General features: G+C 44.0%; 1 protein-coding gene across 1 annotated transcript; it reads left to right on the top strand.

Moving 5' to 3' along the window:
• Positions 1–1,059: 1,059 nt before the first annotated feature.
• Positions 1,060–15,886, top strand: sack1c (scaffolding CK1 anchoring protein C). The gene is made up of 5 exons (XM_085354766.1): positions 1,060–1,901; positions 7,376–7,543; positions 8,310–8,434; positions 13,683–13,919; positions 14,149–15,886. The coding sequence occupies exons 1-5, from the start codon at positions 1,380–1,382 to the stop codon at positions 14,903–14,905; spliced, it is 1,809 nt and encodes a 602-aa protein (XP_085210892.1). The 5' UTR covers positions 1,060–1,379; the 3' UTR covers positions 14,906–15,886.
• The last annotated feature ends 1,281 nt before the right edge of the window (positions 15,887–17,167 follow it).

The raw sequence follows: 17,167 nt of genomic DNA, 5'->3' as shown, positions 1-17,167 counted from the left end.
GATGAAGCTTTCCACTGTGAAGGAAATCAACTGGCTGCTGGGAAACTTTATTTAAACTCCTGCTAACAAAAAGAAGCTAAAGCCACATCACAGGGACAAAATTAGCGCGGTTATCAGGGAGATACACTATGAGGGAAATGTCCCCTTCAAAATAAAAGCACAGAAACGCAATATATAAGCGCTCAAAGTGAATTCAATGTGGATTGAAACTGAGATCCAACCATCCGAGCATTATTCCAACTGTTTAAATATGTGTTTCAACTTTTATATCAAATAGCATTTCACTTTTTATATGACTTTTAGCTTTATTTCAGAAGATTTATGTCCACTGTAAGACTGATATATCACTTTTTAATGTTACTTTTATCCATAAATTTTAGCTCATGTGAATCTTTTTAGACTTTTTTCCTCATTTATCTTTTATATCAATCACTTTTAGGTTTTCTATCATTTATTGCGGTTATCTGTTATAACAGATTTTTCCCATATACATCATATATGTAGCTCTGTCCCATTATATTGATACATTTAAGATGATATCAATGAGAAAAAGTTTTTTTTCATTATTGCTTTGGTCTGTATGTCAATTTATATCACATCTTTTTATTTTAACATTTATTTTCAAATGTTTGTTGTAGCTGTGTTTCAGTGTAATCGTTTTCACGCGTATATATATTACTGTTTTGTTAATTTACTAAACTACTAAACTAAACTACTTATTTGCAGCGCTCTCTCGCTCTCTCTTTCTCCCGCTTTCTCTTGGGGCTTTATTTTGAAAGTCCTCTCAAAGGGGTGGGTTACCTATTGTGAGTCGGTTGGCTTGACAACGGGAATGATGGGAGGTGCTTGTCCACGTCCGAGATCGGGGACGGGACAGGTAGAGCCAGGTGAACAGAAGCTGCACACCTGACACTGACACACACACACACTTTGTCTCTCTCACACACACACGGACACACACGGGCTGAGGGAGAGGAGGCGGCCGTTGCGCTGAAGAGGCTCTTGGGACTTCACATCCTGCTCAGCGCACCGGGAACCAGAGAAGGGGGGACCATTAGGAGCGTCAGGGCGCAGCAGACACAGCAGCTGCTGCGGGCTCGGACTGTTCAGAGAAGGACTGAACTGCGCCTTTAACTCCCAGGACTCTGTGAGTGATTAAGCGGAGGGCTGCAGCCTCCTGCCGGGGCGGATTACTGCCCGCTGTGGTCTCACATAATCCGCACTTTGGGATTTTCTTCAATGTTCCCGGAGCAGAGCAGCAGGTAGTTCCTGCCCCGACCTCCCCGCGCACCTTATTTCTCTATTCAAATCCCGGGGGAGGGGGGGTCAGAGACCCGGTGTACCCGCCTAATCCCGCACCTGCTGACCGCAGCAGCACCATGATCAGCTCCGAGGGCCTGAGGCCGGCCTCTAACGGCAGGAAGCCGCTGGGCAAGCTCGCCACCCGCCTGGAGGAGGTGAAGAACCCGTGGCGGCAGGGCTCCACGCTGGAGCTGAGCCACAACGAGGCGGCCCGGCTGGCCACGGACGCACTGCTGGAGCACGGGGAGAAGGAGTACCGCAAGGTGCTGACCGAGGAGCGGGAGGTGAACTTCCTCTCCCCGCTGGAGATCCACTACATCACGCAGCATGCGGCCAGCAAGACGTGCGGCGGCTCCGACAGCAACGGCGTAGGGCCCGGGGACCGGGACTTCGGGGACGGGGACGGGGACGCCGTGTCCGAGCTAACTTCTGGAACTTACTTCCCCATGATGTCCGACGAGGAGCCGCCGATGCTGGAGCTCGGCTGGCCGGACACACCGACGAGATACGGACCGTCGGAGACTCAGATCTACTTCCAGAGAGACAAAAGCCACAACATCAAAGACCTCATCAGGTCCCTGATCAACAAGGCCAAGAAGGTAAGAGCGCTCTGAGGGACCGGAAACAGAATCATCTCTGTCTGCGATCTTTTATTAAACAGCCTGAAACAGGAGGCCGCTTTGCATCGATTAGTCGATTATTCCTGAAAGCAGCCAGCAGCTGATCGGTCAGTCACGGCAGAGCAGAGGTCAAAGCTCAGACTGTATTATTGATGAGTGTGTGCTTTGTTCTCACAGTGGTCTGAATATTTGTGCTCTTATAGTCTCCCACAGTCCAGTCACACATCTGTAAACTCGGATTATTTATTCTTATTCTTTAGAGAAAAGCTGGAAATGATTTAGTCTCAAAATCTGCATTTTTCAGACTGAAAGCTGCAGCTGGACCAGGAGAGTTTATCCTGGTGACCTTTGACATAAGTCACAGAAACAAAGCAGCAGCTTTCTCGTTGGGGTTCATAACACACTGTGAAAAAGCTTCTTATAAATAAAGTCCAACCAAGTTCTCAGCAGTCACGTTGTGTCCACCTCAAACCTGTGAAAACATCAGACAGGACAAAATAAAAGCTTCAGATGTGGAGAGCTGGAAACATATTCAAGTGTAAACTATGTGCAAAATGATTTTTTTTAAAGCTGAGTTACTGCAGCTAAATGTTTAGTGTGATCCAAAGCATGTCGCTCTCTGCATGTTAGACCAGTTTGTGGCGCACTGTGTAAACACAGTCGTCTGTCAGCAGCTGGGATCAGTGACCTCACTCTGTGTGTGGAGCAGCTCTGCGCTCAAAGACATATTCTGCCCATTATTACTCCCAGTGTAGCGCTGTCTGTAAGCCTGAGCTGTGCTGCACGTTTCAGGCTGATCAGAGCAGCTTTAAGTGCTGCGCACAGACGGAGTCAACACAAGTGCTACGTGCCAATAATGCGACCAGTGAAACGGCTTCAAAGAGATGATAACAAAGAAGGAAATGAAGCCTGAATACAGTCAAATGAACAAAGGGAAATCATTATAACTGACTAAAGTCAGGCTGAATTTCCTCTTGAAGCTGAGATTAGATCAAACGTTACAGTCGCTGCTCAACACGGTAATAACACTGAGGCTGAGACGCTGCTGTTGACACGTCGTTTGGCAGCTGAAGTCGAGAAATGGAAAAAATCTTTGCACTTTTGTCCATTTTTGTCCTTTTAATGATGACGCACGAGTGTGGAGGCTCGAAACCAGGACAAAGTCTTCATTTGGAGTAACAGAGGTGCAGCTCACTGCGTGGATCCGTCCCTGGAGCATTTTTCACCCGGCTTGCTTACAAACAGCGCGAGCAGGCCGGGGCCCGCCCGCCATCTTTGATCTCTTCTTATCAGCTTGTGAGCTCGAGGCCGGCTGCTCGAGGTCCAGGGAGCAGAGGGCTGGCTGTCACACTGCCCGCTGTTTAGGAACAAACCCCCGAGCTCTCTCTCTCACACACACACACACACACACACACACACACACACACACACACACTGCGGTGTAGTTTCCATCTTTTGTGTCTGTTTAACATTTGCATCATTTTCTTCGTTCTCGCTGACTTTGAGTCTCTTTTAAAGTCGTCTTTTGTGTTTGAGGCATGTGAGACAGGTTTGTGTTACTCTTGAACCTTTGTGTTGGTCTGCAGTACTTTTCCTTGTCGAGTAGCTGTTTTTTATTCATTATGTAGCTTTTATAATCTTGCACTGACGCTGCAGCCTTTTTCTCCTTTTTTGTTTCTCTTGTCTCTTTGCAGATGGTGTGTGTGTGTGTGTGTGTGTGTGTGTGTGTGTGTGTGTGTGTGTGTGTGTGTGTGTGTGTGTGTGTGTGTGTGTGTGTGTGTGTGGTAGCAGGTTTCCATCGCTTAGTTTTGGCATCTGTTTGTTGGTATTTCTTCGTCTAGTGTAAAGCTTCTTTTTAAACAGAGACTCTGACCCCGCACGGCGCCCGCTGACCCCCCCGGCGCCCCCGACCTCTTTGCTGTATTCGTGACCTCCACAAAAACAACCACGAGGCGACAGATCAAAGACCCTTAAACCAAGTTTTCCGCCGCTTCTCAGACTTTCTGTAACTTTACATTCAGAGCGTTTTGCACGTCGTCTCCCGATCAGCGATCACGTAACAGTCAAATGAGAAGCTCCGTAGGTTTGTTGGCAGACAGTCGGGCACGCGCTGCGTGTGAGTCACTTCCTCCTCCTGTGTGTATAAATAGACGTGTTTAATGTGAGGCGTTTTTTTACATGAACCTGACCAGTCTGTGCGTCCGTGCAGGAGAAGCTGTTTTCTCTCAGACGCAGACGCCGACCTCTTTCCCACACGTCTGTGCCGACTCAGCGGGTTTCAGATCAAATGACACTCTGGATGCATTTCGTCAGTTGGTTGATGCAGCAGACAAACAGCTGCTCTCAGAGCTGCACGTTTGTTCCTCCAACGGCTCTTTTCGCTTCATTTCAGCATATTAGGAGAGTAACTGAACTTTGACCTCCTTAATTTAGTGACAGATAAACCTAAATGCAAATGAAGTGAATCAGGACGCAGGCCTGGCTCAGAGTAAAACCATCCTGCAGCATCCGGCCTGCAGGTGAGCAGCGCAGCAGTCTTCATTATTAATTTAAGTTAAAGCAGAGTGTGCAGCGGCCCCGGGGCCCGGACCCCCGGAGTCCCTCTGTTTCAATGACAGCAGCTCATTAAAGGCAGATGCATGTGTTCAGCTGGGTCAGATAAAAGTCATTACCAGTTTTACTAACGATTTACTACCAGTCAAACATTGTAATCTCATTACATCACCTTACAAACAAAATATCATAATATTGCAAAACTTAAGGTATGATAATACTATTACATAAGCTTACAGTGAATTCTTCAGACACAATCTAACTCAAACTGGAGTTAAATGGATTATTGATTAGTTGATCAGCTGATACAAATAGGATTATCTACAGGTTTTTGTGATTATTGCACCTTCTGACAAGATCTGGAGCTTTTCTTTGTCCCACATAAAATAAAATAAATCAAATGTCTTGGATTTTAAAGATATCTGAAGATGTGAGAGATTATTTTTATTCATTTACTTTAAAAGATTCATAAATGTTTTTAAATAGCTAAAAAATGAAAATGTCACGGTGCAGCCTTAATGCAAACCCATCCTGCTGCAGGTTTTCATCCTTGGGCTCTGTTACAGCAGCTTTGCATGATTCTCAGTATGAAATAAGCCTCGTGTATCTTAGTCTGGGCCTTTGTGCAGCCTGAAACGAGCTATTTTAGCTCCTCCCACTTTAACACCATCAGTGGGCCTGAGCAGCACGGCTTTACCCCGGGGACACAGAACAGGTTAATCCAGCTGTGGAGACTCTGTGAAGCTGCAATTATCTTTTCATAGGTCATAAATCTGTGAGCTCTACTCAAATCTGCACGTTGTTTTAATAAAAGTGCTCTTCTGAGAAATTCAGTTTTTCCAAGAACGCTTTTTACTTCCTGTATTTAAATGGAATTTTTTTTATTGTTTAGATCAAAAAATGTCAGAAAATTCTGAAGCTGTGCGTCAGATACCCAGAGCCCCCCGACAGTGTTTGGTTTTGCTCAAACAGCAGTCAATGAAACACCTCCAGTGGGCTCAAAGCAGTAAACAAACAGCAGTTTGTCCCTGTTGACCTCAGAGAGTTGTCCTTTGCTCCACAGCTGAGCAGACTTGGCCTGCATAAAGAAATAATTCTAACGTCAGTAATCAGCAGAGAAATTTCATGATGATGGCCCACGAGTGAAAATGTTAACCCCGCTCACCTTTAGCGTCTCTCACAGGTCACTCACTCAGCTGACCTGATTTCCTCAGATATAGCATTGAGGGTTGTAACTGTGAATGACCTTTGACCTCCAGTTTTAGCCTGAGGAACAGATTAAAACCTGAGCCTGATTATCTCGGGCTAAATAGAATAGAATAGAATAGAATAGAATTCAACTTTATTGTCATTGCACATGCACAGGTACAGGGCAACGAAATGCAGTTTGCATCCATCCAGAAGTGCTTTAGTGATATAGATATATTACAATAAATATTAGCAATAATATAGATATGTGAGTATATTACAGAAATGGGTCTATTATGGTATGTTATAATGTACACGGTATGAAGTATGTTGTGAATATTCTATAACTATAAGTATGTACAGGCTGTAGTGAGTACAAGCTATGTACAGGATATGAACAGGATATAAATATGAAAAACTATACAGAATATGAAATAAATAACTTTACAGAATCTGAGATATACAGTTATACAGAAATGGGAACTATGCAAGTTGTAAACAGTTGTAGGATTAAAGATTATCGAATGTACAGAATGATTATTTACACAGAGCTATACAGTAGTGCAGTTAAGATAAGTGAGGGTGTGGATAGTTTCTACAGAGGCTATATAAAGTGCTAGTGGTTGTCAGTCCATGTTATTATTGTGTGTTAAACCTACAAACTAAGGCCAGGTGTAGCTTTGCATGACCCGACCTGAAACGAGCTATTTCAGTCAACTTCAGTCTGATTGGCTGCCCCTCGAAGATCTGAACAGCAGGAGGGTGGGGCTTCGGTACCTGAGATGACCATATTAGGGATATCCCCTCCCAGAGTGTGTGCAGAGTGCAGGCTTGTATCACATGGATAACTTGAACATATGTTGACCTCTGAAACTTTTAGGAGATAAATGACATGAAAAACAAAAAGCAGCATGAGGCAGTTAAATTACAGGTCATGGAGTGTAACAGACTTAAAAACTTAAACAAATGACCTCAAATCTGCTTAGAAACAGTAAAAAATTAGTCATCATGTTTTCTTTAAGACCCCAGTAATCGACTGGTACACAGCACAAACAGAAGCTGACTTTTAAACAGATCTACACGTTTGCGTTTCAGTCGGGTTTATCTCGGGTTTCATCCACAAGCTGAATTTCAGAATTTTAAGCTGAAAAATACATGACAGGAAAGATCTGGATCCAGGATTTTACTCAGAGGAGAAGCACCGAAAACGAAGGTCATTGCAGCCTGTGACCGGAGCAGGGACGTCCCCGAGAGAGAAGTCAGGCTTTATTTCAAGTTTAACTCGACTGATGAAGCTGCAGTGCGTCAGTTAATTGTTTTCTGATAATTTCTTCACTTTGCTCCAGTTTCTAACCTATTAAACCCTCACAGTTTGGCCTATATTCTGGAGTTTCTAACTTATACAACATCCAGAGTCAGTAAAGACAGCTCAGTGACTGAGAGGCCGAGCTGAACAAAGGTCGGCTTTATGGATCAGAGACGACAGGAGAGTTTTCAAGAGACAGTGAAATCTTAAACCTGAGAGGAAATAACCGTAAACCTGCTCTGTGCGTGGAAACTCAGATCACAGGAACAAGAACAAAGTTCAGTCAGCAGCTTCTGAAACACCTTTGGTCCTGAGCGGTGAGGGTCAGGGTGATCCTCGCAGATTCATAAAGAGGCTCGTGAAATGTCCACTAAACACTTTGTGCTAACGTCTGGCTTTCCTGCAGGTGATTGCCGTGGTGATGGACGTGTTCACGGACGTGGACCTGCTCTGCGACCTCATGGAGGCGTCCAACAAGCGCAGAGTCCCCGTCTACATCCTGCTGGACGAGAAGAACCTCGGACACTTCACAGGCATGTGCTCCGCGCTGGATATTCAGAACTCTCACCTCAGTGTAAGTACAGCACACAGCAGCACTGACTGCAGGGCCGCGAGGGGCAAACATGAGCGACGCCCTCAGGCGCTCATATTAAACAGGAGAAAGTGAACTGACTGCACGTAATCCCCAGAGCTCGGGCCTCGCAGTTTTTTCCATTCCTGACTCTGCAGGATGTCATAGAAAGAAAACATCCCAAATATGGTCATTTCAGGCACAGCTGAGAAGCCCCGCCCACCTACTGTAGAAATCTTCCATTTATTTGTAGCAACCAGTTAGAATAAAGCTGTTTTAAAGGAGGCGGAGCCAGAGCAGCTTATTTCAAAGATGGGGCACACCAAAGGCCGACATTAGAGTCTTAAAGAGAATAACAATGAGACTGAACCTGTAAGAAGTCCCATTAGAAGCTGGAATTATTCATCCGCTTTTTGCCAGTTAATGTATTTATCATTGAAATAGTGAAAAAAAGACGTAAAATTTCTTACATCTCAAAGTGACGACTTTGTCGGTCAGATGTGATGAAGTCGGTGTTCTTGCTTGTTCTGCTGGTTCGTCTGTAAAGAGTCGAAACTTTTTCCATGTTTGAGAAACGAGATTTCAGGTCAAATTAAAAGTTTTATGGTCTTTACAAGAACAACAGCTTATTGTTTCTGGATCCATGAAATTGCTGTTTATAATTTCATCTTCCTCGTGTGTGTGTGTGTGTGTGTGTGTGTGTGTGTGTGTGTGTGTGTGTGTGTGTGTGTGTGTGTGTGTGTGTGTGTGTGTGTGTGTGTGTGTGCAGAACATGCGTGTTCGCAGCGTTTGTGGCGACACGTACTGCACCAAGAGCGGCAAGAAATTCACCGGACAAGTCCTGGAGAAGTTCATGATCATCGACTGTGACGAGGTCATCGCCGGATCCTACAGGTGAGGAACATGCGCGCGCACACACACACACACACACACACACACACACACACACACAAGCACACACACAGTCCTTAAAAGATGAACCAAATACAAATCTTGCTCTTCGAATGAAGATCGTCTTCCTCCTGCAGTTGACATATTTCCTGTTCCTCAGTCTTTCTTTGAGTGCACACAGTCAGTGCATCAAGCTGCTTTAAGGATATTCTCTGTAACATGTGGGACTGCAGCACTTTCCTTAGAAGAAGTGAAGTTAAAGCTGAAACGCTCGGCTCAGGGTTCCAAGACTTAACTAACCCGTGTGTCATGTCACTGTAGCCGCGTCCATCTTTTATCTTCACTGTATGCGACTGAGGGACAGAGGGATAAAACGGTCGGTCATTCTTAGGCTCGGAGAGAAGCAGAAGTTTGGACGTCTTACTGAACTAAATAAAGGCAAACAGCAGCACCGCGGCAGCTGCGATGGTCTTATACCCGTGTAATGTTGCTTTGCTTTTACTTGGCTGTAGTAAAAAGGTAAAAACTGCAGCAGGAATAAAATGCAAACATAAAAACGTGTCTAATGTCAGCTGAGCCGAGCGGGCCGTTCTCCTTTTAGCAGCCTCGCACCGACTTTGCATCCAGCAGCAGATTACAGCAGGAAGCTGGCGGAGCTCGGACGGCGTGATGGGTTTGTCTGATCGGATAAGCAGCGTGACAAAGCTCGCGTTGTGCAGCTGAGCAACTGTAGGCCACGAGCTGCTGTGGGAATACCTGAGTAATACCTGTAATTACATCGACACACTCAGCAGGTGGGTAAGGATGAGAGCTGCAGGCACCAGCAGAGACCTCATTGATGCTTCTTTTTTTAAACTGCTGAAAAAGATCATTATTTACTAGATTGTGATGCTTTTCATCAGTCAGGCCTACCGTCCATAGGAGCAGAGCCACGGGGCGGCCACGGCCAGCCCTATAACCACTCGCAAAGAGGCAGGACCATTTAGGAGATGCAAATGTTTGATGAGCGCATCGTCTCTCCACGCACGCTCACAAACGGCCGTGCGCTCGTCAGCCTTGATAGCAACAACCTGGAGTGCTAGAATAAAACTGTCGCCCTGCAGATGAGCCTGATATAAGCTGCTTATTTCATTTACCTGTCAGTTATAATCTCTCGCAGGGCTTTATTTATTTATATATATATACTGTATATCCTATATATATCCTGACTCTTAGTGGGGTTTGAAACATAGATGACTACAGCAGCACTGAGGTGTGAGCAGCTCTAGCAGCAGAATTTAGTGTTTCATCTTGAAAAAGGGCTTAAAACGTGTTTGGAAAGTTTCAAAGCAGAAATTTAGTGTGAATTCTGCTGTCGCTTACTCATCCGCAGCTCAGACGGAGCACCATGTTTTTTTTTTTAGCTGTTTTTGTTTTATTCATGTTGCACTGAGTCTGTAAATCTCGGGACTCGTCTTCCTTAAAGGGATTAAACCACAAAATTTAAATGGTTAAATTCTTGTAGACGACTCGGACTGTTTAAGTCTCAAGGAAAAGACTACAAGTCCCTGTGATGTGCTTCAAAGTGTGTGTGTGTGTGTGTGTGTGTGTGTGTGTGTGTGTGTGTGTGTGTGTGTGTGTGTTGCTGTAATATAGCCGTGAAGCTGGTGGACAGTTTGTGCTGTAAAATTCTGGTGATTTTAACGACTTTGTGTCACGCAGCTGCACGGTGCTCGTAAAACTCTGGGACAAATTTATATTGAGTTAACTTTGCAGACAGCTGCTGATTGTACGGAGCTAGTTAAGGCTTTTTTTGGACTCGTTGTTTAGGTCATAGTTCCTGTACACAGGTATGTATACATCATGGCACACACTGCAGTCACCTTAAAGCCTCTCCTATTATCTGTGCTGAGCTTTAAGGTCTTTGTTCCCTGCATCTAATCTTAAAGGCAGTGCCACAGTGAAGTCTGGGGAAACACGCTGTCCAAAGGACGAAGTCGGGATTGATCCTTTCTGAACACCGTACTCCATTTTCCTGTAGATTTCTACGTAGTCAGCTCAACATTCATAGTTTGCAAAACATACTTGAGTGGAAATATTTTCATACTCGTTCTTTAACCTTAGTCACCTGTTTCAGGTGTGTCGCCTTCATTCATTCACTCGCACACTCGTCTCCTTCTCTATGTTTTCACCTCTGCCCTGCTCTGCTTCTTGTTTCATTAAATTGATTCTGTTTTGTCTTTTACATTCAAAGGAACTCTAATTTTGCAACACACAGTGTTGTTTTGGGAGGATTAAGTGTTGCTTCAGGTATGTAGCAGGTAAGAGGGCGGAGTCCCGCAGGCTGACAGGCTTCTAATTCCATTGCTGATTGTGGAATGAAGGGTGAGGTCACCCCCTCTGCTACACCTACTACAAACTTTATCACTTCAATATTGGATCAAATAAAAGTAACTTGATTCCTGGGAAGCGCCGAGCCTGTAGCTGTAAAACTGATTAGCTTGTTTGAGAACCAAATATCAACACAGATTACCGGATATTATGCAGAGAATATCTGAATCTGCTAATCTCAAAGAATATATAACATTTGCAGTAAATCGTTTAAAGCTAAAACGAGACCGTGATGTCCTAAGCATCAACAGAAACCAGTATATTTCAAAGGGCAAGTAAGGCAACCAGTAAAGAGCAACACAATAGAGATCCACAGCAACCAGCAAAAAAACTATGCAAATATTACCAAAAAGACCCCAACACAGCAATCTCAGAGGCAACCACCCAACAACGGCCAATCAGACAACAGAAACACACTAGCTCCAGTCTACTTTATGGTCCTCAGAAGTAGTATTTGTTTATGAAGCTATAAATGGGGGTAAAGTCCTGTGAAGCACGTTCAGGCTGAATGCTTTCAGTATAGACATTTATCACCTGAACAGCTAACAGGTGCACTGTCACAAAGGCTTTAAGTGCTCCAGGAAGCAGCAGGTAACTGGAAACAGTTCATCTTAAACGGCTGAGCATCCTAACGCGACCTCATTTACAGTTCTATGACTTGTTTGTTAATTAAACCACAACTTTAATGATCTGAACCGGAAGACAGTAAAATTACCATTTATGTGTATCGGGTGTTTAGATAATGAAGGTGTGCTCTGAGCTGTTCTTCTTCAGAACTAATCAGGAATTCAGATGAATCATATCAAACATAGCTGAGCACTGAGTGGTTTAGTGCTGAGGAACGCCGTCCTGCAGGTTCCTCTGAGGTTGTCTTGCTTTGTTCTCACACAGTCAAGTCTGTAATGGCTTGATTACAATCAGAAAAGAATCGGTTTCGTAAATCTGTAAATTTCCTTTTAAGTTTCCATGAGTATTAAAGTTCTTTGTGTTGCTTTGAAGATGCCAGTGAATCAGTTAAACTATGAATTACACCTGCTCTGATATCATTGAGATGCTGTCCGGTTCACATTTGTGCAAATCAGAATCAAATCTGCCAACTGGCCTGAGATCAGATATTACAGGGACAAACTTAGCTGGCACTTTGCTCTTCAACCCAACACTCTGCTGTCATTTAAATACACAATACAAAGTCTAGTAATGTATTACAGGTTCTGTTTATGGAGATGAAACAGATGCAGACTCTGTGTCATTAACTTGTGTCTGTAGAAGTACGAGGTGTCCTTGAAAACGAGTCCTTCTGCAGGGTTTAAATGTGCACGAATGCTAGTTTGGCTAAAGTAGCAAATATGCGATTAGCTAAATGGCTAACAACAAAACAAAGGCCCCTGCTGTTAGCAGCTCAGACCGGTCAGAGTGTATGTTAGTAATGCTGGCTCTAACATGAGTATTATTGTTAAATAATATGCTGTTTAAAGCTTGTTTAAACAAACATGTATCATGATGGTTGGTGTTGATGAGGGTGTGCTGGTGCTCGGCTAACGCACCATCCATCCACCCACTCACCCTGCTTTGTGTATCTGTAAACAGCTGGTACATTTTGTGACTTGTTAATGAAAAGGTGTCGAACATCTTAATCTTTTAGTTGTAGAAACTTTGTAATGTGGCTAAAACTCAGACGTCTGTGTGGTCGTCTAACGCTGAACCTTTGTCTCGCCTGCACATAAATGCAGTAAAGTGTCTGCTGCTCAGTTAGACGCCTTCGGTGTTCGTGCACCTCGCGTCCACCTCTCGCCAGCTGATAAACTGATGAGTCATTGCACTGACTCATCATCATCCAGGAAATAGTTAACACTCACTGCAGGGCTGTTTATCAGCTGGAGGTGGAGGGAGATAATTTACACAGACACAGCTGAGAGGTACCGAGTCTCAGCCTCAGTTTGTGTTTCATAATTTTGAGATTTCATGCACATGATGGCAGAAAAACCTGTCACACATGACAAACATCAAGCCTCGATCTATTCAGGCTCTTATCCAGAACTGCTTTCACTTTCTGATTTTTATCTGCGTGAACTCATTGTACTTGAAATGCCACCTGGTAATCGGCAGCTGCACCGAGTGTGATTTGATCTTTTACATAACTGATGCATCAAATACTGCTAAATGCTGCTGAGCGAGGTTCAAATCAGAACTTTGACAAATCCATCTCAGCTGCTGCCGTCCAGCACCTGCAGAGAGGCGACTGCACCTAAAATTCACTTTGGCCTTTCTGTCTTTAAACACATATAGTTCAATAATTATTGTTATATACTTATTACTTAAACACACATTAATGCATTTATAGTAAGTTCCCTTTGAGTACCAGTCAGTGCCTCTGTCAGTGCGATTGCCATCACCAGTGTGTGAATGTGTGGATGACTGAATGCAGTGTAAAGCAGTTTGGGGTCCATAGGGACTAAGTAAAGCGCTATACAAATACAGGCCATTTACCAGATCAGCAGTAAAATAGTTCAAGTCCAAAAGTTCATAAAGGTCTCAGGAAAAAAATCCAAAACTTGAGTTAAGTTGCATTCGGCAGATCTTCCATTCAGGGTCATCTTCTCAGGCACATCTGGATTTTTCAGCTTGGTTGCTATTTTTCGATCCCTCAGAGGAGGACAGGTTATGTCCCTTTGTTCTCATGCTTCTGCGATGGCTGCCGGTCAAAATGCCGATCGCTCGACCTGATTTTCATTCATCGGATGTGAAGGAAGTTTATGGGGAAGAGTGTGGTTCTATTTCAATAGCTCATCCATCTCACACCTTGTACTCTGTTATGTATGCTTAAATCCAAAAAACAGAGGAGGCAGATGTCTGACTCTAACCTTTGACCTCTTCTCTCCAGTTTCACCTGGTTGTCGGCTCAGGTGCACAGCAACATGGTGATGCATTTCTCGGGGCGCATCGCTGACAGCTTTGACCGAGAGTTTCGCTGTTTGTACGCCGACTCCCAGATCATCGACTGTTTCTACAACCCGGAGGAGGACGGGATGCCGTACTACCCACCGTACCCTCCCATGATTGCCCCCGGCCTGGCTCTGGGGCTCAGCCCAGGCCACGGGCTGGATCTACTGTCTGAAAGGTAAGAAGGTATTCGCTGTAAGGGGAGACGCTTTCATTCTGATTACTGTCAAGGTTTTAGTTTTTTCCAAGTTTCATCAGAAGCTTTTTTCCTGAGTTAATTATGGGAATGACAGCTGCCGCAAAAACTCTTTGAAACTTGATTTATGTGACATCATGATGGAAATATAATCTCTCTATGAAATCAACAGAACTTCAGTGTGCCACTTTTAACTTTTCTTCTTCCACAGGCAGCGGGACAGGGGGTGCTCCGAAAACTCTAGCAGCCAATCGAGTAACAGCATCTCCAGTGTGAAGGCTGCACCTGGAATGTCCTCAAACACGGTCTACAAGGTCACGCAAAGTCATGATAAGGAGGCTGCAGCTGGCTCCCACCTGAGCCCTGAAAGAAGAGGACTGAGCGACCGATCGGGAGGACAGACCCCTACACTAGGAGGGCGAAGCTCTGCTAATGGGGGAATCAATTTCGCCCCAATTCCCGATCGCCCGCCACCGGCCTACGGTCAAGCGATGGGTATCGAGTGGAACAAACCCAACACAGCAGATGTCTTGCGGGGAAATATTGGTGGAACCTCTACCAAGTTTCAGGGTTTGGGGCTGTACGATCACAAACAAGATCTCTTCCCCTCCTCAATACCCTCCCCAGTCAATGACACCAAACCGCCGCCTAAGCAGAGGCTCCCCAGCGGGATGTTCAACAAGCTTTCAGATTACTTCCTGTCATCCAACTCTAAAGACAGGGACGCCTACAACTTCCGGAGGACTCCGTCTCCTCACGGCTCACCCTGGGGAGGACCGGACCTTTCTCCAACTGAGCCGGAGAGTCAGCAGAGTCCACCGCCGCCGCTTTCTCCGGTCGGTATAATAAGCCGGAAGGACCAGAAACGAATGACGCTGGGCCACAGCAAGCTGGACCTGGTGAACCAATACAACAAGATGAAGCCCAAGCAAGTGTACAGCCGCTTTGAGCTCAAGAGCACGAATTAGACTGGAAGGCCAACCATCAGAGAGGTTGTGACTCCGGAACATTCATCTGGTATCTTATATTACAAAGAAAAGACTCTGAGATCTTGGAAATTGCTCAAGTTTGGTCTTCAGACCTCAGCCCTACAGGAAACTAAGACTCTTGAGGAGCCATTTTGGCTCCGCGTGGTTTCCCGTTTATCAAACGAGAGGTTTTTGGCTTTTTTTGAGGTCATAGTTTACCAAACAAATCACACTTTTACTAAATCTGCACTTCATGATTCAACTACAGTCACTACCTGAGTAAATATGTTCTCATAGGTGAAATAGGTTTCAAAGATAAGCCACTGACTGTTTGCTGACACGTGAAAACCATCGAAATGTGAATTTTTGCCTTCAACACTCCAGAGGCTTTCATGTGGGCATTTCTTTACATTTTTATACTCGACGACATTCCTGAGCAACAGTTTGAATTCTTCCTTTGGGTAAACTTAGGATTCTGCAGTTATTGTTCTTTTTTTAAGATTATGATAATATTTGTAATAACAGGGCTGAAGAATTGTTTCCTCCACAGAGATTTTTCTCGCCTTTAGTGAACGTTTATGCTACATTCAGATGGAAACTAACGTTTATCTGACTGGATCCCAGCCTGGGGCTCAGCTCTCAATATGGTGACGGTTTAAAAAAAGATCATTGACACTAATACTGCTGAAATTCTGCAGTTTAATACAATCACATTGTTGGGTTTCATGTTGTGACGCGACTTCCACAGTTCTTATTGGAGAAGTTTGAATCTGAGGTTATTTTTTGTTTCATTTCTTTTTGTTCTCATTAAGTAAATGAAGGGATCAGTGAGTCACCCACCAAACAAAGACTTTTATTCTGACAGTCGACTGTTTCTGCTCTGTAAACAAGTCATGCCATGTGCTACCACTAAGTAAAACATAAGATTTTTTATTATGGGAAAAATTAAAATCTCTCAAAATATTCAGTTTGCACTGTTAAAGCGATGACAATGAGAATCTTTAAGAAGATTAAAGATAACATATCATTATTGTTTAATCGTGACTATAAGTGAAACAATCATTCAATCAAAATAATGATGATTAATCAATTTGAACTCTACAGTTTATTCCAACAAGCCCAAACCTGGAAATACGCAGCCTGACAGAAATCTCACATCCAGTCACAAACAGTAAAGTGAAGTTTAGTAACCTTTGCTCCTGGGAATACGACAACACGTGCCTTGATCATCCTGCCTTAAGGTTTGCAGTCACATTTGCGACAGCCTGTCTCCAGCGGCCTCGGTTAGTCTCGGTCACAGTTTTACTTTCGTTGTTCGGCACAGGGAGCGATCTGTGCTGTGAATAGTAGAAGCAACGCCAGGATGTTTCGTGGTGCTCGTCATGTTCTGGGAAAGTCGGGTCGTAGGGTCGTAGGGCATTTTGTTTACGTCGGATGAGACGATCTGTGTCGAGAATCTACATTTATGTTCCTCAGCTTTCCTCGTAACGGAGGCTCGTTCCTCCCGCTGCACAGTTTTACAGCAAGCTTGTAGATTTGTATATAAATGATTAATTATTATGCTCTTCATCACTCTGCACCGCAGTGATTCCTCCTCAGTGGAGCAGCAGATGAGGACGTAAAATCACTCTAAGCAATAAGGATTGATACCGATCAATAGTTCTGATGTGTGTCTTTTGTTTACTGCTCATTCAGTGGGCGCCTTCTGTTTTTATTTGCCCCCAAATCAGCTGGACATTTGATTTATTTGTATATGTTTTCCCATGTAATGTACATTATACTGTATATACATGAAGTTGGGTCATTGTTAAGAAAAACACTCTTCGACTTTATTTTTACAGATTACTGGAGAATGTGAACTTGAAGTTAATTTTGTGTGTTTAAGTTGTTTTTAATTTGTAAGATGAACAAAATTTAATAAAAACATGAAGGTAAAGTTGAGTTCAGTGTTCGTTTTTCCATAAAACCGAGTAAAATGATTCCTGCCTGTATTTCATTTAAGAATGTTTTGTGGAAACATCACTATAATACAGGAGAAACAGCAGGAGCAATGACAGCCAACTTATTAACTAATATTGGTTAAAGAACAAACATTTTGACTAAATATGCATCAATTCAATTTCCCTTGATTGTCTGAACTTTCCTTCAGACCTGAAGATTATTTGTCCAAATGTGATGGTGAGACCCTGGAGGGTGCTTGGAAAAGCATCGTTTTACTTCCTCCCTGATGTCATGTTTCACAAAGAATCAGTCATTTCGGGG

This window comes from Diplotaxodon limnothrissa, linkage group LG5 (genome assembly GCF_057381915.1).
Source record: "Diplotaxodon limnothrissa isolate DT_005_m linkage group LG5, D_limnothrissa_male_GT1.1, whole genome shotgun sequence".
Lineage (NCBI taxonomy): Eukaryota > Metazoa > Chordata > Actinopteri > Cichliformes > Cichlidae > Diplotaxodon > Diplotaxodon limnothrissa.
The sequence above is the reverse complement of the archived record's forward strand: the minus strand, read 5'-3'. Positions and strand labels throughout refer to the sequence as shown.

What these genes read in the sequence shown, in the direction of transcription:
- sack1c (XM_085354766.1), top strand. Translation starts at nt 1,380, where the DNA reads ATGATCAGCTCCGAGGGCCTGAGGCCGGCCTCTAACGGCAGGAAGCCG. An exon ending in GTCATCGCCGGATCCTACAG is followed by an intron (nt 8,435 to 13,682) that starts GTGAGGAACATG and finishes TCTTCTCTCCAG; the next exon opens with TTTCACCTGGTTGTCGGCTC. An exon ending in CTGGATCTACTGTCTGAAAG is followed by an intron (nt 13,920 to 14,148) that starts GTAAGAAGGTAT and finishes CTTCTTCCACAG; the next exon opens with GCAGCGGGACAGGGGGTGCT.